This window comes from Ctenopharyngodon idella, chromosome 2, assembly GCF_019924925.1.
Source record: "Ctenopharyngodon idella isolate HZGC_01 chromosome 2, HZGC01, whole genome shotgun sequence".
NCBI lineage: Eukaryota > Metazoa > Chordata > Actinopteri > Cypriniformes > Xenocyprididae > Ctenopharyngodon > Ctenopharyngodon idella.
In genome coordinates this window covers 16,851,092-16,874,007 of record NC_067221.1, presented here as the reverse complement: position 1 = coordinate 16,874,007, position 22,916 = coordinate 16,851,092, and the positions used below count along the sequence as shown (strand labels likewise).

General features: G+C 36.4%; 1 protein-coding gene and 1 long non-coding RNA gene across 2 annotated transcripts in view; one reads left to right on the top strand and one right to left on the bottom strand.

The window, feature by feature from the left end:
- Positions 1 to 22,916, bottom strand: part of abca4b (ATP-binding cassette, sub-family A (ABC1), member 4b) — a 55,054-nt gene that overhangs the window by 26,473 nt on the left and 5,665 nt on the right. Inside the window, 11 exon segments of the mRNA XM_051875663.1 lie at positions 1,280 to 1,501; positions 1,838 to 2,060; positions 2,526 to 2,702; positions 5,757 to 5,962; positions 8,900 to 9,097; positions 10,836 to 10,952; positions 12,684 to 12,823; positions 12,958 to 13,074; positions 13,077 to 13,197; positions 15,640 to 15,729; positions 20,901 to 21,095. Of these exon segments, the coding sequence (XP_051731623.1) occupies positions 1,280 to 1,501; positions 1,838 to 2,060; positions 2,526 to 2,702; positions 5,757 to 5,962; positions 8,900 to 9,097; positions 10,836 to 10,952; positions 12,684 to 12,823; positions 12,958 to 13,074; positions 13,077 to 13,197; positions 15,640 to 15,729; positions 20,901 to 21,095 (1,806 nt within the window).
- LOC127502625 (uncharacterized) lies at positions 13,087 to 18,858 on the top strand. The gene is made up of 3 exons (XR_007926888.1): positions 13,087 to 13,266; positions 14,514 to 14,655; positions 15,456 to 18,858. It is a non-coding gene; the product is annotated as an uncharacterized LOC127502625 (long non-coding RNA).

Genomic DNA, 22,916 nt, shown 5'->3' with positions numbered 1-22,916 from the left:
TAAAAATGAATGACTTTCTAAATTTAAATAGTTTCTAAATGAAATAAGATTTCATGCTAATTACATTTATAACAGTGGTTCTCAACCTATTTGACTTGAAGGCCTCCCTTGGTTCAACACAATATTAGAAAGCTACCCAATATGTGACCCTGGATCACAAAACCAGTCATAAGTCGCACGGGTATATTTGGAGCAATAGCCAACAAAACGTTGTATGGGTCAAAATTATCGATTTTTCTTTTATGCCAAAAATCATTAGGATACTAAGTAAAGATCATGTTCCATGAAGGTATGTTGTAAATGTCCTACCATAAATATATATAAAAATATATTTTTGTGAGTGGATATGCATTAAGGACTTCATTTAGACAATTTTAAAGGTGTTTTTTTTTTTTTGCACCCTCAGATTCCAGATTTTCAAATAGTGGTTGTGATAATTTGTCCCTTGAACAACGAATAGACTGGAGACGTTAGAGCTGATTTCAAACAACGCAGCAGGATTTTATTCTCTTCACATCACTGTAGTGTATATGGGTATATTTACGTAAGTCACGCAGGACTTCTTTTTTTTTCTTTTAATTCACCCATATGCATAGGAACATTAACTACTAAATAAACATTTCATTGCTTTACTCTTAAACCAAAACCAGAAATAATAATTCCTTTGGAATATCACATTTCCAAATTACTACAGTGGTATCTCGGCCAAATAGTGTCCTATCCTAACAAACCATACATCAATGGAAAGCTTATTTATTCAGTATAAATGTATACATCTCAAGTTCAACTTATGACTGGTTTTGTGGTCCAGATTCACATATGGACTATTTCTGCTGTAATTTTGACAAAGCTGCTTGTGGGAGTATTGATATATTAAATTAACTGATCACAATGATGTGACTTTAGAAGTTTATGTTCTTCAATTAAAAACAAGTTATTAAAGGGAGAAAAAAAATATTTTTTGTATTTTATTATTTATTGTTTTATTATACTATAGTATTATATATGAAATACATTGCTGTTACACATTTACATATTTTATTTTATGTGTTTTAGCATTTTACTTTATGATTACAGTTTGATTATTTTTAATATAATCTTTGATTAATCTAAATTTAAAACTATTTAGTCATCTTGAGGGCCCTTTGGCAGTTTGCTAAGGCCCCCTATAGTGATCCCTGGCCCCCTGGTTGAGAATAACCAATTTCTAGGGGTTTTGAATGCTGGCATTTGAGATTGGATCGAATTGAAGAGAAGTAGAACACCATAGTGTACTCACCACGGCTAACTTCATATTCTTGGTAATGCGGTCCTGCCAGGCGAAACAGAAGATGTGAGGGAGGTACAGGGTGAAGTAGATGATGCCGCTGCAAGCCGCAGCCAGGTTGGCCTTATTGAAGAATACACTCATCAGAAAGCACTGCATGATAGTGGCCACAGTGAACGTGAGGAGAAACAGGAACAGGATAATGGGATCGCTGTAATTGAGCACTTTTCCAACCTGAGGACAAAGACATACAATAATTAGGATACTCTTCTAATTTAAATCAGCACAGTGTAAATAATTTATCCTCACACATATCTCTTCCTTTGCTTTGCTACTGATGAGGTAATGAGGAATAAATAGTTATTGTCATAAGAATCCACAATTGTAAAATGTGGTCCATGCGTATTCTAAGTAATAAGATCCAGAGAAAAACAATAAAGAGAGAGTGAGAGAAAGAGAGACAGAGACCCTATATGTACTAACAACATACATCCAGCAGAGGTCACAATGCAACAAATCTGATAAGGCTCAGAAGGAAAGAATTCATCAGTCATCGCATTTCTTCCTCACCATGATAATGGCAGTCAGCAGAGCAGTGCTGACAGCCATGATGAGGAAGCTGTCGATAAACCATGTGTACCAGATGACTCCATTAGAGACGCCCATGGCCTTCAGGGTATCCTTTAGCCTCATCTCCTTCTCCAGCACGATGCTCTTCACCACCATGGACACAGAGTAGATCCAGGCCAGCACCATGAAGATGGGGAAACAGCGATTTAGGGTCAGCATGAACCTTGATATGGGACAAAACAAACAAGATCCATTGGATAATTGCAAGGTTTCATTGAGAACTATGATATGCCATGAAATAATGCAATTGGAGTCGTGTGTGGAAAGACCACCCAAAATGAAAATTCTGTGAACATTTACTCACCCTCATGTTGTTCCAAGCATTACTTTCTTTCTTCTGCTGAACACAAAAGAAGATATTTTAAAAATGTTGGTAACCAAACAGTTTAGGTCCCATTTACTTCTATTGTATAGTCAATAATATAATTTTAGTCAAAGGGAACCAAGACTGTTTGGCTGCCTAAATTCTTCTTTTGTCTTCCGCAGGAGAAAGAAAAAAAAGGTTTGGAATGACCCAAATGATGACAGAATTTTAATTTCTGGGTGGAATATCCATTTAAGCTGGTGTGATGATATGGGATAGGGTCAGTTAGCCCTTTCTGACCACATAATTTCAGCCATCACTCACATGTCGTCCACGTAGCAGGGGTAGGGCATCTGCTGCACGTAAACACCTAGAGGCCAGTCATGACCTGTGTGTAACTTTAGGATACCATGTTCAATCATGTCCTGCAGGTAGGCAAAACCTCCCCAAATGTAGCGAAGATCCTCCAGAGGGTCTGCCCTGGGGCCAGGGTCCCAGTACCTAAGAGAAAGAAAGAGTAGGATACTTAAAGGTGCATTTACTAGTGTGGTGCAAGTTTTACTCATGAACAAGAACAGTGAATGTTTCTTGAGCAGCAAATCAGCATATTAGAATGATTTCTGAAGGATCATGTGACACTGAAGACTGGAGTAATAGCTGCTGAAAATTCAGCTTTGCCATCACATGAATATTTTACATTTTAAAATATATTACCAAAGGAAACGGTTATTTTAAATTGTATTACTATTTCACAATATTAGTGTTTTACTGAATTTTATCAAATAAATGCAGCCTTGCTTTAAAAAACATTTAAAAAATCTTAATCCCAAACTTAGTGTATATTTTTCATTGACAATTTATCCAAGTGCAGTAAAATGCATTAATCCTTAGTGGTCAAAAGTTTTCATATAATCGAGCTCATTCAGTAAATCATAGTCTACAGTATTTAAAATTATTTTTAATATCACCTTATAAAACTCTATAGACTGTCAGTGGGCTACTCTGAGATGAACATACTGCGCGCTGCGTAATCCAACATGAATTACTCAAAAATGTTAACTTCAATAGTTTTTAATCCAAAAAAATCAATATTTTGAAACCTGTTGAGTAAATTGAGTTTCACTGGGAAGATGTCTATAATACTCAAAGCAACTGTAGACCTCTTAATATACATATTCAGGTACTTTCAGGGGGACAGTGAAATACTGTATATGAATATTCCAGGACCATGACACTTTAGAGATTGTTAGTTTGTCATGCACATGTAGAGAAATTTCCTAGTTTGCTGGGAAGGCTACTCAAAAAAGTCAAAGCCACAAGACCGAAAGTGCATATGAAGTGTGCCATTAGGGACAGGGCCGTAGTCTGTTTGTAGTCCGTTTGTTCATTGGTTCCCCTTTGATTAGTCTCCCCAGGTGTACCTTGTTACCCCCTGTGTATACAGTTGCAAGAAAAAGTATGTGAACCACTTGCAGAATCTGTGAAAATGTTAATAATTTTAACAAAATAAGGGAGATAATACAAAATGCATGTTATTTTTTATTTAGTACTGTCCTGAGTAAGATATTTTACATAAAAGATGTTTACATATAATCCACAAGACAAAAAAAAAAAAAAGCTGAATTTATTAAAATAACCCCATTCATAAGTATGTGAACCATTGATTCTTAATACTGTGTGTGGTTACCTGGATGATCTACGACTGTTTTTTTTGTTTTGTGATGGTTCTTCATGAGTCCCATGTTTGTCCTGAGCAGTTAAACTGAGCTCTGTTCTTCAGAAAAAATCTCCAGGTCCTGCAGATTCTTCAGTTTTCCACCATCTTTTGCATATTTGAACCCTTTACAACAGTGACTGAATGATTTTGAGATCCGTCTTTTCACACTGAGGAAAACTGAAGGACTCAAACACGACTTTTAAAAAAGGTTCAAACATTCACTGATGCTCCAGAAAAAAAAAACATGATGCATTAATAGATGGGGGGTGAAAACATTTGGAATTTGAAGATCAAGGTAAATTGTATTTAATTTGTCTTTCGGGAAACATGCAAGTACTTTCTGTTGCTTCCGAAGGGCAGTACTAAAAAAAAAAAAAATGATATTCAAGCGAAATAAGAAACATTTGGACCTCTTCATCCTGTTCAAAAGTTTTCACCCCCCGACTCTTAATGCATCGTGTTTCCTTCTGGAGCATCAGTGAATGATTGAACCTTTTTTAATAGTTGTGTTTGAGTCCCTCAGTTGTCCTCCATGTGAAAAGATGGATCTCAAAATCATTCTGTCACTGTTGTAAAGGGTTCAAATATGCAAAAGATGGTGGAAAACTGAAGAATTTTTGGGACCTAGAGATTTTTTCTGAAGAACAGAGCTCAGTTTAACTGTTCAGGACAAACAAGGGACTCATGAACAACCATCACACAACAAAAAAACAGTCGTAGATCATCCAGGTAACCACACACAGTATTAAGAATCAATGGTTCACAAACTTTTGAACGGGGTCATTTTAATAAATACAGCTATTTTTTTGTCTTATGGATTATATGTAAACATCTTTTATGTAAAATATGTTACTCAGGACAGTACTAAATAAAAAATAACATGCATTTTGTATGATCTCTCTTATTTTGTAAAAATTTTGCACATTTTCACAGATTCTGCAAGTGGTTCACATACTTTTTCTTGCAACTGTATATAGCCCTTGTGTTTCTCTTGTTCTTTGTCAGTCGATGTTTGATGTTACTCACATGTATGTGTTCTCTATGCTCCCTGTGTTTCCTGGTTGTTGTTTTGATAGCATTTAAATTTAACTCCTGCACTTAGATCTGCCTCAACTCCTGCATTACACTTAAAACGTTTAGGAGACAACATTTTTTTTTTTTATCTGTAACTCAATTCACACTGTTTTTTTGTTTTGTTTTGGGGTTTTTTAGCAGTGGCTTGGCTTTGCATTATGCCCACATAATGAAAACACAATGAACCCACAGGGTCATTCTATCCTCTGCTGTTTGTTTTCGTGTGTCAAAGAGGGATGGCTACATGAGATGTGACCAGAACTAACACCTGCAGGCATGTTTTGTGCTCCAGAGAGACTCTCAGTAATGAGTGGTATCACTTTGCAGTGTGCAGCACACTGGAGCTCCATGGAGAACGTGATTGTGCCCGCTCTTTCTCTTTCTCTAACAATAGTGCGTTGAGCAGTAACGCCTTACATGAACAAGAGAAGATCTTCCATTCTCTCCTTACACAATAAATGTTATATAAAATCTGAATCAAAACATGTACTCTGAAAGATGAGACAAGAACTTAAATCTAATGTTCCTTCAATGATCCCTCAAGACTGATTTAAACATTTTCTATGATTTTAATGAGTAAGGAAGTCCACTAAAGGCTGAAATGGTTTCTTTAAAATTGGTGATAAAGATTCATACAAAACAGATTCAGTCTCTACTTGTGTGGTTTAATGGTCTCTTAATCTGTGTTTCATGAACTACCCAGCCTGACAACCCTTATTAGATCAAATGAACAGTTAAGCCATTTAAACATCATGAATTCTCACCTGTCTTTGATTTTGTTGGTACGTTCCACTGCATCAATGTCCATTCGGATCTTGAACTTGACATGGCGGGGGAGTTCTGTGGTCCAGGGGTACATGTCAATGAAGACCAGACCCGCCCAGAACTTATTCTCCTCCAGCAGGTGCAGAGCCTGATGGGTCATCAGATTCTCATCCATGTGACCCACAAACTTATCCAGACTTATACACTGATAAAATATAAAAAGAAGAGTGTAAATATGAGTAAATAGAAAATAACGTTTTTGAATGTTGAATCCTATATGTGCTTGCGGTAACATCCATAAGTACAGTGGATCATATATAGATGCACAAACGATGCAGGACGAGTTACTCCTTTTATTCTTTTATTCATTGCTTGTGAAGCAATATTGCATGAGCAAGTGCCGTTGTCCCGCTGTTGTTCCAAATATTGAGACAGCACAACTGCAAATGTGAAATTGTTTTATACAACAGACCATTCAATAAACAAGAAATGAGTAATCAGTTGTTTACATTTTAGACACAATATTGCCAGTTACTTTGTCTATTTTTGCTTAACCAATGAAAATAGTTCCAAACAAAGCAACAACAGAACTGTTGTGCATCTCCGTGGTTCACTAATGAAATGAATCAGTCTTTAAAGGAACACTCCACTTTTTTTTAAAATAGGCTCATTTTCCAACTCCCCTAGAGTTAAACAGTTTAGTTTTACCGTTTTCGAATCCATTCAGCCGATCTCCGGGTCTGGTGGTACCACTTTTAGCATAGCTTAGCATAGTTCATTGAATCTGATTAGACCGTTAGCATCTCGCTCAAAAATGACCAAAGAGTTTTGATATTTTTCCTATTTAAAACTTGACTCTTCTATCGGCCTAGAAAATCGCAACTTTTCATTTTCCGTCAGTCTTAGTACACGATGTAACTACAGAAGAGTCAAGTTTTAAATAGGAAAAATATCGAAACTCTTTGGTCATTTTTGAGCGAGATGCTAACGGTCTAATCAGATTCAATGAACTATGCTAAGCTATGCTAAAAGTGGTTCCACCAGACCTGGAGATCGGCTGAATGGATTCGAAAACGGTAAAACGCAACTGTTTAACTCTAGGGGAGTTGGAAAATGAGCCTATTTTCAAAAAAAGTGGAGTGTTCCTTTAACAAATCTTTTAGGTGAATGATTGATTAATTCCAGACTGAATCAGTGTTTTTTTAATGAATCTGTTGAGTAAAGGACTGTTTCGCTCAATTGTTTTTGAACAATTCGGTTTTCCGCTTGTTGCCACCTACTGGCGTAACAATGTAACTGCAGAAAGAGTCTCCGTAAGATCCCATCACATATACAGTAGAGTACACAAACACAGACAAGAGGCCAAAAAAAAAAAAAATGAGGACTGGAACTAATAATGTTGTATAATAATGTGTGTGTGTCACACTTTCAAAAGCCAAAGCAATTCTCCATGTAGCAGGCCTCTCGTTCTCAAAGCGCTCCAGTGACATGGGAAAATCACAGAGTCTGTGTTGGCTCTTCACTGGAGGACTGCTGTACAATAGTTGAGTGAACGGCTCGCTCTCACATCACATGCCACCGCACTAGAGCCGAGAGGCCTCCTATTTCATGTACACCATATCTAATGGAGTCATTCACAGTAATGTACAATGCCACCAGAGGTCCCGAACAAACAACTGAATGCAAAGATTCAATGGGACCCCCTGCAGGACTCGCATGTTCTCAACACATTTCAATTCAAAAACACAACGTTCACATTCAGAGACACACAGCTTGAGATCACACCCCCGAAAAACCATAAATAAACCAAAAAAGAGAGAAGTCAGTCATATTTTTTCAGTGACAAATAATGCCATAGCTCTTCAAGGTAACATGTGAGCAAGGTTGAACGATGACAACTATAGCTAACGGGTTAAACGAGCAAGGTTTGTTTGTAAAGCACGATGGCTCGCCGCTCGGACAGAGACAAAGGGAGGCTGGGTCGCTCTATGATAGCTCTCTCACACCATCGTCGTCCCAATCTAATCAATTTGCGAGAAGAGGCCTCCGGCTTACGAACAGGGGCCGGTTGTGGCTGGGGAGGTGAGGTAACAGAGTGAAGCTGAGTGATTTGCCCCTGTTGTTTCTCAGTGAAGCCCCCCATCCACAAAAACAACACGGCGCTGGCAAAGAGTGGCTCTCCCACCCACTCTCCACTTAATCACAGCCATACAATAGAGGGGCCTGCATGCTGTTGACAGCTTGCTTGTTCTTTTCCCTTTCACCCATCTGGCCACGGTGGGCTCTATATAGCCATGCTAAGTGGTCTTTCTTGTGGTGATGTGCTGAGAGCAATCAGCACTCTGTAGAATGAGAGCTGTGGTGCTCAGAGCTAAAGAGCCTCGTTCTGTGAAGTGAGGAACGACAAGGATGGTTTGAGGAAATGCTCTACATGGGGCATTGCTAGACCTTTTTATCTCTTCTGGAAAGAGCTGAATGTTTTAGAGGGGCAAGGTTTAAGGATGTAAATTAATTTTGACTCTATTCATGGAAGATATTTGCCAATATTAACATATTACAGTGCTAAACGATATTCCTTTCGGCTTTCACCGCACACTCCACCTGTGATTGTTTCTGAACAAATCTGTTGAATGAATTATTGTTTTGGTCCAGAATGAATAAGTGTTGAGTAAAATCTGTTGAGTAAATGATTGTTTGTTTTGAGTGTTTTTGAAAAAAGAAAAAAAAAGGTTATCGTCATCTAGCGCAAATGCAGAAGATTATATAGATACTGTAAAGATATTTGATATATAAATATTAAAGAGAACCTATTATGCAAAATTCACTTTTACGTGGTGTCTGAACATTAATGTGTGTCAGCAGGGTATGTACTGTACACAACCACCCTATAATAGTAAAAATCCACCCACTCCTTTTTTTTTAATCCACATAAATCATAAGCAGTGTCTCAGAATAAGCAGTTTGCAATTTCTATGCAATGTGACGTCACATTGCGGAGGTCCCGCCTATCATCTAGTTCTATTTTGAAGGAAACATATGGTTGAGGTGGTTGAAATGGGGAGTAGATGAGTATTTATTTATTTATTTGTGGTTTATGACTAATTTATCCTTAAAGCTAATCTGAATTGATGACTGCTCTCACCTCACTGTACTGGTTGAACATCCGAATAGCCTGATCAGCCAGACTGAAGACATTTCTCCAGTCAAAGTTGGTCATGTTCATATATCTCTCCTCTTCTGGACCATTGTGCAGGAAGTTAAGGATGTCTTTGGTAGTGAACTCTGTTTCTTTAAGATGCCTGTCCAAAAAGTCCATCACTGTGGGGTTTCTAAGTGTGTCCTACAGTGGGGAGGAAAAAGAGAAAGTCAGAGAGAAAGTCAGAAATAAAAGACAGAAACACAGACTGAAAAAAAGTCTCCTATGCTCACCAAGACTGCATTTATATCATCAAAAATATACAGTGAAAACAGTGTAATTAAAAAACTGTTAACATGCTATGTTAAAATATGTTATAAAACAATATCAATACATTTTTAAATTAGAATTTTCGACTCAATGAACAATTAATTTGTGCTTCCCCAGAGGGCCACTCCTTAAAAGAGTGCCACATTGACCTTAAGCATGGATGGGGAAAGACCATCAGAGAAACATCTTTGGAGGAACTCCAGCACTGAAGCCACTGGGCAGTTAACTGGGTCGTTCTCTGCACCACTTTAGGGCGTAACGTTTTCTTCGTGGAGGGAGCTCTAGAGTTTAAAATGGTCTCAACAACCTCGATTGAGAGACCAGTGCTCAGAAGCTGGTCCCCCTCAGAGGCCAGACCCATAGCTTCCACAGCTCCGGCCAGGGGTGATGAATTAGGCCCCCAACTTGCGACAGGAGGTCCTGTCTGATGAGGATCTCCCAAGGGGTGCCTGCTAGGAGCACTATGATATCTGAAAACCAAACTTGGGCTGGCCAGCACTGGGCTACTAGGAGTAAACTGACCCCATCCCGGTGGACTCTCTAGAACTCCCGGGAGCAGAGCAATCGGGGGAAATGAGTACATGTACCATTGGAAAACGTGAGAGAAAACCAAAGCTGACAGTGGGTGCTCTCGTGGGAGGCGATCAAATCCACTTCCACTTGGCTGAACTTCCTCCAAATCAGCTCTACCGTGTCGGGGTGGAGCCTCCATTCCCCGGTCCTCAGCCCCTGCCTCGACAGGATGTCTGCTCCCAAATTTTGGTCCCCGGGAATATACATCGCTCTGAGTGAGAATAACTTTCCCTGGGACCACAGAAGAACCTGCATAGAGGGTGCGACCTCAGGCCTCCCTGCCAAATTAATATAGGAGACCACAGACGTATTGTCCATTCGTACCAGAACATGATGGCCCATGTGGAACGGATTTCCCCTCGGGGAAAACCCGCTGGTCCTGAGCCACCACTGCAGGGGTCTCATGTACAGCAGGCCAAAAGGTATTACAAACGACACCAAATAGGACTGACAACAACACAGAACGCTTGCTGAAGAGCAGAAGCTAACACTGTTGTGTGCCAGCTCCCTTTTGTAGCTTCTGTGTACGCCATCACATGTGACCTCATGACGCAACACCAATCGAGATTGAACTAATTCAACACATGCTTCAGACGCTGTCATGCTGGAGGCGTTCCCCTAAGTGTCGTCTTCGACGCAGCGAAAGGGAACAGCATGTTTTTTTAAATAGAAATCTTTTGTAACATTAAATATATTTACTGTAAATTTTGATCAATTTAATGCATCCTTTCTGAAAGGTATTCATTTCTTTTAAAAAAAACTTACTGACCCCAAGTTTTTGAACAGCAGTTTATACAAATAATCTCAGACAATATTTGAGAATGGATTTACTTATAGATACCATATCATGACAAGATGATATCATGATAGATAATATTATTGAAAACTTAATCCCATGATAGATCATACAGACTAAAGGAGGACAGTGGATTAGATATTCAAAAGATTGTTGGCATAATATGGCATGTGAAGGGATAAAGAGAAGTGTGTGTGCATGTACTGTATGTGTGTATGAGATGAAAAGAAACAGATATGTTACCCGTATCATGTTCATTTGGACGCTGTTCTGAAAGAACTCCCAGAGCTGTGGTCCCACCTCTTCCCAGACCTTAGCCATTTTCTTCAACCTCTCTAGCTCCTCAAAAGTAGTGTTAGCCTGAAGAACACACACACAAACATGAATCCATATGCATTGTCAATGTCATACAGGGCACCTTAGGGATGCTCACTGAAACAAAAACGACCATCCAGATGGAAATATATATTCCAGTGTAACCCATTATCTCAAATCATGATGCCGAACATGATCATCATGTTTTACGCAAACTTGTGGAGTTCATGCAGCTCAAGTGCTGTTGTTATTAAAGAAAAAGATGTTTATGTTCATGTTCAGGTCTCAGTTTTTTTGTCCCCATTGTATACCTATCAAAAGTTTGGGGTCAGTAAGATTTTTTCTTCTTTTTAGAAATTATTACTTTTATATAGCAAGGATGCACTGAATTGATCAAAAGTGACAGTAAAGGCTTTTATAATGTTACAAAAGATTTCTATTTCATATAAATGCTCTTAAACTTTCTATTTATCAAAGAATTCTGATAAAAATGTGTCACTGATTCCACAAAAATATTAAGCAGTTAATATTAAGAAATGCTTCTTGAGCAGCAAATCAGCATATTAGAATGATTTCTGAAGGATTATGTGACTGGAGTAATGATATTGAAAATTCAGCTTTGCATCATATGAATAAATTGAAATATTTATTTTAAAATATATTTAAATAGTATATACACTACCAGTCAAAAGTTTGGAAACATTACTATTTTTAATGTTTTTGAACGAAGTCTCTTATGCTCATTAAGGCTGCATTTATTACATAATAAATACAGAAAAAACAATAATATTGTGAAATATTATTACAATTTAAAATTATGGTTTTCTATTTTAATATATTTTTAAAATATAATTTATTTCTGTGATGCAAAGCTGAATTGTCAGCATCATTACTCCAGTCTTCAGTGTCACATGATCCTTCAGAAATCATTCTAATATGCTGATTTATTATCAATGTTGGAAACAGTTTTGCTGCTTAATATTATTTTATAACCTGTGATACTTTTTCAGGATTCTTTGATGAATAAAAAGTTAAAAAAAAATATCAGCATTTATTTAAAATAGAAATCTTTTGTAACAATATACACTACTGTTCAAAAGTTTGGGGTCAGTATTTTGTTTTTTTTCTTTTTTTTGAAAGAAATTAATACTTTTATTCAGCACGGATGTGTTAAATTGATAAAAAGTGATTTATATTGTTAGAAAAGATTTATATTTTGAATAAATGCTGTTCTTTTTAACCTTTTATTCATCAATGAATCCTGAAAAAAGTATCACAGGTTCCAAAAAAATATTGCAACACAACTGTTTTCAACATTGATAATAACTGAGTATCAAATCAGCATATTAGAATGATTGCTGAAGGATCATGAGACACTGAAGACTGGAGTAATGATGCTGAAAATTCAGCTTTGCATCACAGAAATAAATTATATTTTAAAGTATATTAAAATAGAAAAACAGAATTTTAAATTGTAATAATATTTCACAATATTATTGTTTTTTCTGTATTTATTATGAAATAACTGCAGCCTTAATGAGCATAAGAGACTTCGTTCAAAAACATTAAAAATAGTAATGTTTCCAAACTTTTGACTGGTAGTGTATTTTAATAATATTTCACAATATTACTGTTTTTACTGTATTTTTGATCAAATAATAGCAGCCTTGTAACCATAAGATACTTCTTTCAGAGAAAAACCCAAATATTTTTGAATGGTAGTATATGATTTGATTGCAGTGCATGTGTGAGAGTGGGTAGATATTTAAACCTTACACTCTTTAATATCTTTCTGACAGCCGGGGAGTCTGGGGTGTACAGGATCTTCCCCATCACCAGAGGCTTCACTGAATTCCACACGATTTTCGTAATAGGGTTCGACTCCAGGTTCTGCATCAATGCATTACAGAAAGGAGCTGTGGGCCACAGAGAGAATGAATGAGAAACAGAACAAAAAAAGAAAGAGAAAGTGCAGAAGAAAAATTTAAAGAAATAGAAAGTAAAAGATTTTTAAAAAACAAACTGAAATAGACATATCATCAGCTCTCACTTGCTGTCTTGTCGTACGTGTAGCTCTCGTGTTCTCTGGAGCTGTTGATGCCTAGGAAAGCCTTGTAGTTATTGTCCTCATACCAGTTAAAAGAGAAGACCCGGGTGCCCTCGCCTCAGGGTATCCGCAGAACAGATCTGACACAGTGGACATCAGCTGACTGAAGGAAGAGGGACCCCCAGGCTGGAAGATGGAGTACATGACCCGCATCAAGTCTTGGGAACTGGGTCTCCCCACAAGCTATGAGAGAAAGGACATTTTAGTAAATGTAAACTTTTATAGTCTGATTTTAAAACTATAACAGCTACAGTAAGTACATACTTTTTCAGGACAAAACATCTTGAATGAAAATTTAATGACCTTTTTAAGCTTGAATTACCAACTATGTTAATTGTATAGGAAAGAGCAACTTGGATATTCTGCTAAAACATCTCCTTTTGTGATCCATAGGAAAAAAATACAGCTTTTAAAAAATCTGTAGTAAATGATGACAAAATTTTTGTGTTAACTATGTCTTTAAGGATACAAGTCATAATGGTTGTAATAGCACAACTCTCACTTGAGAATAATTAAATATAAAGTTTGATGTATGCCTAAAAGCATACACTATCAGTCAAATGTTTGGACATACTGTACACTACTGCTCAAAATTTTAGGGGTCAGTAAATGCTTTTTTTAATAAATTAATTATATTCAGCATAAATGTGTAAAATAGATCAAAAGTGATGGTCATTTATAATGTTAATTGTTAACAAAAGATTTCTATTTCATATAAATGCTGTTCTTTTAAACTTTCTTTTCATTAAAAAAAATCTATTTTCAACATTGATAATAATAAGAAATGTTTCTCGAGCAGCAAATCAGCATATAATAATGATTTCTGAAGGATCATGTGACACTGAAGACTGGAGTAATAATGCTGAAAATTCAGCTTTGCCATCAGGGGAATAAATGATTTTAAATAATTTAAAAATATATAACAGTTATGTTAAATTGTAATAATATTTCACAATATTTCACACTATTTTACTGTCTCTTTGACAAATAAAACTAATGAGAATAAGAGACTTCCTTCAAAGCATTAAAGAAGCTTACCGACCCCATACCTATGAACGTTAGTGTACACTGTAAACCCTAACAAAATAATGAATGTGTTTGAGTAGGGCAAACTCAAATTAAATAAATTAGTTCAATCAAATTAGCTTTTATGAGTATTTAGAACTTTCTTTTTCTTTTGAGTTCACAAAACTGACACATTTAAGTAGTCTGAATTATTTCATTGTTTTGAGTTTTATTAACTTGTTTCTTTTAATTTAGACAAATTTAAATTTACCTGAAAGTGGGCTGGGATTTCTATTTCCCAGCATTCAGGTTTACAGTGTACTCTTCACTCTTTATTATTATTTTAGAATAATAGTACAGTTATTAAATGGAAATTTAAGAATTATGTAGTAAATTAAAAAAAGCTCTTTTAAGGTAAGAGACGTGCACTAGATGGTCGCTTACAGAATGTCGCCTAATTGGTTGACCGACCTTGTCTGAACCTCTCCATCCAGGGTCAACATCTTTTATCTGCCAGAACTAATACAGGCTAATACACGTGGCAACCTAAAGACGCATCTCCTTGAAGAGGATATCCCTAAATAAACCCTTATGTACAGTTGTGGCTGAATTTGGCATCCTGGAGGTAAAAATAAGGTGAGAACCAGGTTTGCAATTGATCCGATTTGAATTCTGTTGATGTTGTGGACCCAACTGACTTTCAATTTAAGGACAAAAAAAAAAAAAAAAAACATTCTTAAGGTTTTTGTGGTCCACAAAAGAAATAAAATCATACAGGTTTGGAACGACATGAGGGTAATGATGTAATAAGTAAATTATGACAGATTTTTCATTTGAGTGCATTAAAGAAAACAATTTCTACAACGATATAAAGGATATAATTAATAACATCATGTAATCTGATGTTATCTCTGAACTTAAGGGAAATTCTTTAGGGAGAATTCATGTGAGGGACAAATATCCTCACAGCTGTTACGCTTATATTCATCTCTACAAAGCCTAGCAAACACTGCTCTGTGTCAAAATACGAGTGAACGTGAGATCCAGCACTTTTCCATGGGTCGTGAACTCTAATGCACACTATGCTAGCCACAGTGAGTCAAACCAGGTCAAGATAAGTGTAGGTGAAAACATGAAGATTTCCATAGAGACTTTCAGTATGAATAATGAGTCATTGCTCAACCTCAGCTAAACTAAAACTTTTACTCCCTACTTCCCATTCAGACCCACTCAGTGCAGATGGATTTAGTGGTGGGTGATAGCATTAGTTGGCCAGGCTTTCTGTCACCCAAGCAAAAGGGAAAGAAATGTACTCCACCAACAGGATGTGACCTCAGTGGAATGTCCTTTCTACATAATTATAAAACAGGAGTGATGACACACATGCATGTACACACATGAATTGGTCATTTAAACACTTTCTGCCCTTTTTACAGGATTATGGTGATTTAACCGTACAACTGAAGTTCTGATGTGATGGACAATAATGATCCACACACACTTTCCTACCATCTCTCTTGGAGCTTTCTAAAGAGCTCAAGGGAAGCGAGGAGCTTCCTGGATGCTAAAATAAGGGTCTTGAAAGGGGGAGAGGAACTGAGCTTTCTCAAGCAGTCGTACCTCCTGAAGCTTGTCGGACACTGCTGAAAGCACTCGACCCCAGAACTGCAGGTCCATCCCAGTCGTGTGATTATCCAGCACCACGGGCAACTGAACACAGAGAAAAGGAAAGATTGTTTGAGTTTATATGAAACCAAGTTAAAATGGAAATGTCGAGGTGGCCCACTCGTTATATCAGTATTTATAGATTTAATTACATTGAGTACACAATTTTAAACGTTTTGTCATTGTAATACTGTCTTAAAAGTAATATTAAAATACATTACATGCACTGTAAAAAAAATAAATAAATGAATAAATGTAAAAAACAAAAAAAAAACAAATAAAAAAAAACAGCAATTTTCTGGCAGCATTCATGTACTTCGAGAGATGTGGACATTCACATGTTGTAAATCACAACAGATCCGAATCTCTGAACTGCAGCACAAACAAACATGGCGGCGCCCAGAGATCTAACGAGATCATTATAAAGGTGTTTAAACAACAAAACACATTCACTTATATATATTTGACAATCAGAATATCAAATATTTCATGACATAGTTAACAAGTTTGTGAATATTTTGAATAAAAAAGGAAAAATGACAAAAGCAATCCATCAGTCATACAGTGCTGATGTTGCTGCCGTGTGTCACGTGACAAGCAGTAACGCGTCGTCGTGGAAATAATAAATTGATTAGGCTACTGTTTTTCCTTGATCTTAAGGTAATTTTCTGGCAGCAGGGGCGCTAGTAAATTACTGTTTTTCTACAGTATGTTGTCATAAATTAATTTACAGTTTATTACTGTTAAATTACAGTTCACTCTATTTGTTTTTTTCATCTTACGCCTTTAACCCTTCTGACCCCACAACAAAATCCTGTGTTTAATGAACACTTCTAGTGTGCACACTACAGAGTGCTAGAGTGTTAGAGTAACAGTGCAGCAGTGTTGAAGTTAATTAGATAATTAAGTGACTAATTGAGGATTGAGCATTACTGATGAATACCTGCTGTTAACATTGAAGGAAAGAGAAACAACAACAGAAAAAAGTCATAGCCTCAACATCAGACATTAAACCTTTTAAGATCTGATTAAACAACTCCACAAACAGCATTACCAGCTTCACTTATTACTAGACTAACTTTAATTCTGTCACCATCATTGAGATTCATATGCTGATTCTTGATGTCTGTGTGTCTGAATGATACAGATGTTCAAAACATTTTGAGGACAAACTGTTTTTAAAATGCTTCATATTATCTTATTGTCATGACACTGATGTAGCTATATCATGCTGTAGAATCACAGAAATATCATAATCAAAAATATAAAACATCACCCATATAATTATAGATTAGAAAAAGATCAGCGAACCAGGCCATTTGATGACTTAAAGCATTAATAAACAGCCAATGTCATCTGATCACATTTTCTTTGTGCTTTTTTCTTATAACATGCATACCTTAAACACACAGTTACAGCAGACAAAGAAAAACTAATGTTGAAAAGTCAAGGGTCAAGAGCTCAACCAAAGAAAACACCGATCACCACAATGGTAACATTAAATGAAACAATAAAGCATCAACATTTAAACTTCTGTTAATTCTCAAGGAGAACTTCTGTAGATGTTTGACAAAAATAAAGTCAGTCTGGTTAATAATAAAGCTGGTAATGAAAGTGAAGCTGGTAATGCTGTTTGTGGAGTTGTTTAATCAGATCTTAATCAAACTTTTCATTTATTCTTTCATCTTTAGTTGATTTCATCCAAGGCTGTGACTAAAGTCAGCTGTAGTTCTTGTGTTTCTCTTCCCTTCACTGATTCTGCTTGTTAACAGCAGGTGTTCATCAGTGTAATTCACTGTCTTAAGTGGACTTTATTAGTAAACTATGTATGGAATAGTGAATACGGTGTGATTTGGGACACAGCCTTTGAGTGTCGACTTTGAGAGCTGCTAATTCACGTAATAATGCTCTAGGCTACTTTCTCGAAAACAACAAATATTACCCAGAATACATTGTGTTGTACAGTATATTACTGTTTATTTAAACTACAGCAAATATCTGTAAAACAACAGGTATTTTATTGTATAATGACAGACCATTACCTGTAAAATTACATTTATTTTTAACAGTGTATATACCACCATTTAAAGGATTTTTAAATGCTTTTAAAAGAAGTCTCGTGGTCACCAAGGCTGTTTTTTTTGTCACATGATCCTTCAGAAATCATTCTAATAGACTGCCTAATGTGAGAGTGAGATTCCATCTATCGTGATCTACAGCTGCATCTTCCAAGTCGTCTGGATTGATGTCGCTTGTCTTATTGGCACACATCTTTGTAGCGAAGTACATGCTTTCCTGCTGGCCTGGAGCCAGTGGCAAGTTCGCCATACAGCAGGTCTTTGGGCATTCGGCTGGTGTTCACGTGTCTCTGGGTGAGCAAGGCAAACATACTAGGTATCCCCGCTTGCACGAGAACTTTTGTTTGGAATGTGGTCTTGCCAGGAGATGCCCAAAATCCATCTTAGGCCCCGTTTACACAAGTGCATTTTCGTTTTAAAACGCATCCTTTTTGCTACGGTTACGTCTGTCGTTTACACTACGCCGGCGTTTTCAAACCTCAAAAACACAGACTTTCGAAAGCTCTGCAGACCCTATTTTAGTTTGAAAATGCCGGGGTTGCGTTTAAACGGACCAAAATGGAGACTTTTGAAAATGATGGCGCTAGCTCCGCGTATCCTTGATGACCGTGTAAACAATAACATGGAGCCTGAACTGCAATCTTTGCTGGCTTTGTTGTCATTTTTAGCAGCCATTGTGCAGTTAAACTCAGCATTTTTTTAATACTGCAGCTGCCTACATGCGCAAGAGGCTACTGTTTACAGTTGTACGCGCATGCCTGTGTTCATTAACGGCCATGTGACATGCGTTTTCGGTCATGTAGTGTAGACGGAGATCATTTCTGAAACGCTGTGGAAACACCGGTGTAGACCAGGATTGTTTTCATTTTAAAACAAAAACACACTAGTGTAAACGGACCTTTAGAGATGGAAGACATTGACTTTATGTTCTTTCTAGGAATACAGGGTTCATGTGTTGAGTACATTAATATGCAACTATCATTGATTTACTGCATGTTGATTTATTATTAATAACACTGGTCTACAATTTTTTACAATTCATCTGCTTCAGAGATAAAAGGGGCTATTTATTAATATGTATTTTGATGTGCTGAATTTAAATATGACAATTAAAATAAATGATTGGCTGATAATTTTCCAAGATATATACGTTTTTACATTCTACGTCTCTGTAGATTGTGTCGATAGTACCTGTCACCTGTCCTGTTTATGTAACACTTTAAAAATCAGCAAAGGGTTATAAATCAAATTTATTATGAAACAAAAGGCAAAAAACTCATATGTACTGTACATAGTTTAGTCCTATTCAGTGTCTACTCTGTGCTACTTGGCTTGTCTCTTAAATGGAGCATCTCTTGTCACTGTCCAGCAATAGCCTGCAAGAATTGATGGGCTCCATTTGCTCCATTTGGAGGGCCACAGCACTGCAGAGTTTAGCTTCAACCCTAATTAAACACACCTGATCCAGCTCATGAAGTCCTTCAGGCTGAAAACTGAAAACTACAGGTATTTGTGTTGGAGCAGGGCTGTGGGCCTCCAGGAACTGAGTTTTGCACCCCTGCTGTATGATTTCTATAGCTGACATTTATTCAGCAGGGTGATGTAAGCTTTGTTATGATTCCATCATGCATGACTTTGAGGAATAACATAATGCAATTCATATGCAATACCAGCTTCAGATTGCATCATTCATTGTTTTGCCTAAAAAGCAAGTACTGTCCAACCCTAACCCTAACACCATTTAGGCCATGTGGATTATTTGCTTATGTGAATGTTTTACAAAAAACAAAAAGTTGTTTGGGCACTGTTCTAGCACATTCTGGTGTGTGAGGCCCACTTTGATGCAGTGAGTTGGTGTCTAAGACACCAGTAGAGAGATGCAAGATGAGCAACAACTTTTTCTGAAAGCCTAACATCATCACGAGAGACAGCCAAACTGCTTAAAGAACAGCAACTGCTTCCACAGCAGTCCTCACCACCGGAGGGTGTGTCTTCATTAATCTCATTAGTAAATGAGGCCAAGCAGTGTGTCATCATGCTAACGCTACCATCTGCTTTGGCCTAACCCTAGCTGAACCACACAGACGAAGTGAGAGAGAGAGACTAAGAAAGAGAAAGCTGATAAGTAGTGTTGTTTCAGCAGTGGTATTCATAGGCCTCCTAAAATCTAACAACAGGTAAGTAGGTCTGGCTCATGATCCACATTCTTAGTTTAGTGCACCACCTGTGAACACTTATGATGTGTTTAGAACAGCTTTTCCATAATTCCAAAGCATGTGACACATTATGTGACATCCGTGCAGCTCATGTATACAGCATACTATAGAGGAGTACATTGATGACAGTTAATTACTGTTGACTCTGAGCTAAATATTTCCAAACTTCATTAAAAATATTTAAATTTCTCTGAAACAAAATGAACAGTTTCAAAATGTATAAGGCAAACAGAGAGTGAGTTACAGTGAGTTACAGAGAGAAAACATTATAACACCTCAGTGACCATTTAGAGACATTGAATATTCATTGAATCGAAAATTCATCGAATTTTCATCGAAATATCTTTATATATATATATATATATATATATATATATATATTAAATTTAATTTTATAACTACTCTATTATATTTATAAATGTATAAGTTATTATAATGATAGCATAATTTAGTGTTTTATTTACCATTCAAAGTATGGGGTTGGTAAAATTTTTAATGTTCCTGAAGGAAGTCTCATGCTCACCAACACTGCATTTATTTAAAAAATAAAATAAAAACAGTAATATTGTAAATATTATTACAATTTAAAATGCTTCAGTGTCACATGATCCTTCAGAAATCATTCTAACATGCTGATTTGCTGCTCAAAAAACATTTCTTTCTGCATAAAAGTATTAATTTCTTCCAAAAAAATATTTGATCATTCACATTTCATGTAGTTGGCCTTGTACAATGTACAATCATGGCAAAAGGAGTGTGATTTACTGTATACACAACATTTTCAATCCATTTCATTTTGGAATTATCATTTTCAGGCATTAAATTTGGTCATATTTTGGGACTGAATTACATTTAATTTCTCTAAACACCAGTATAACAGTTTTCAGTACAGCATGTGTAAAGAGAAAGTGTCATGACTGACCAGTCGGAAGAGCTTGAAGAAGTCTATGTTGGCATAAAGTACATCCTCGATCTTCTGCAGTCTCTGCTGGGAAAGGGCACACATGGCATTGTGGACCCAGTACAATCCACGGTTGGGGAAGATGAGAAATCGATCCAGAAGAGTCTGACTGCAGGCGATCTCCTTCAGAGTCAGATCTGGGACGCCATATGCAAACTGGAAACACAGGAGCAGATTTTTGGGTAAAGTTCAGCATGTCCAGAATTAAAGCTCTGCTTAGTGAAGATGCACAGAAGTTGTTATTTCATGGCTTTGAAGACTTAATTAAGACCTCAGTTACAGTACGTTTCATTGGAATAACTTTGTTTTGCATAAATTATACAAAAAATTCACACAAATGAGACAATGGTTGTTCATACATATTCAGAGTATAGAGGTATGCTAACAGATTTGGCCAAAATTTGGTTTTGGAGGAATTTGATGAAAAAACTTGACAGACTCTGATTTTTGATTGACAGATTTTGGTATCTTGGCAAATCTGAGCACATTTTAACACTGTAAAAAAAACTGGTAGCTGTGGATGCCAGAATAATTCAGTATTCAGTAAATACAGTAAAAAAGTAAAAATATTTACAGAACAACCAGTAAATTTTATGGGAATTTTGGTAGCACTTTATTTTACAGTCCTGTTCCCAGTGTACATACTATGTACTTATTCTAGTAATTGCAATAACTGGGTAATAACTAGGTACTAACCCTGAACCTACCCCTAAACCTAACCTTAACCCATGTAGTTACCTTATATTACCCAGTACTTTCTTAGATAAGTAAACATTAAGTAAGTGTAAGTGCACGCACTGTAAAATAAAGTGCAACCGGAATTTCAGTTTACAGTTTTTTACTGTGAATTATAAGTTTTCCCTTAAAAAAATGGTACATTTACAACACAAAATGTAGATCTATTACAGTTTTTCTATATATATAGTACAACTTTAACCAATTTTTACAAATTTAACCAGATTTTTACTGTCACATTTTTACAGTCTTTTACAAGGTACAATATGGGTACACTATGTAACATTTTTCCAAGTCAATATATCATCAATCCTCCCTGATTCACTATGGTAAGCCTAAGCCTATTATAAGTGTTTATATTTTCCCCTGTCGGGATAGATTTCACGGGAAATTGTATACACACGTCACTCATCTGGCGTGTCTCATCATATCCGTAATAGAGAAAAGTGTCTCCAGCTACTTAGGCATGTGTATGGTGTGGGAGTGACATAGGTTAGTTGTCACAACGAGCGAGAGTAAGGTATTTTATTGAACAGATAAATTGCCATATGTATCTCTAACAGAGTTCATTGTAAAGCAGTACCATGTCTTTTAATGGGTATAGCTACAGTAATGCCTTCAGCTAGTCCGCTTGGGATCCTTTCCATCTAAATGGGTTATGTGCCTAGTAGTGAATGTTTTATGAGCAGAAGGATAATCTCTGTCCTTTTTTACTTATGAGGAAGAATCATCTGCATAGTCATGCAGAGCCAAAGCACAACCAAAACAATGTTCTTCTGCAAAATGCATGCAGTTTTGTATTTTAACTGCTAGAGGGCCGAAGGTTACATAGCATACCTTTAAAAATACAATTTTTTTTTTTTTTTTTTTTTTTTTACAGTGTAAGACTTTTTAAAACTCCAAAAATGAGATTACTGGGGTATTATTTTTCATAGCAAGAAATTTCTGACAAGCAAGAGACTATAAGGTTATATTGATCTTTATTTAATCTCATTACTGTCTTGAAGAACAACTGGATATCTCATTTGTGAAGTTTGTTTCTTAGTGGTAAGTAAACTAGCTATGACAACAACAACAAAACTGTCTCAGCATGATCTTGTAGAAATATCTTCAGATGGATTATGGTTTGAAAAATTAATTAATTTGTGTTAAAGAAATCATTCAAATACAGATTTCTGGAAATAGCTCTATCCATTATGTTGTGTATCACAATACATCGAGGTGCACTTAGTAATGTGTAGG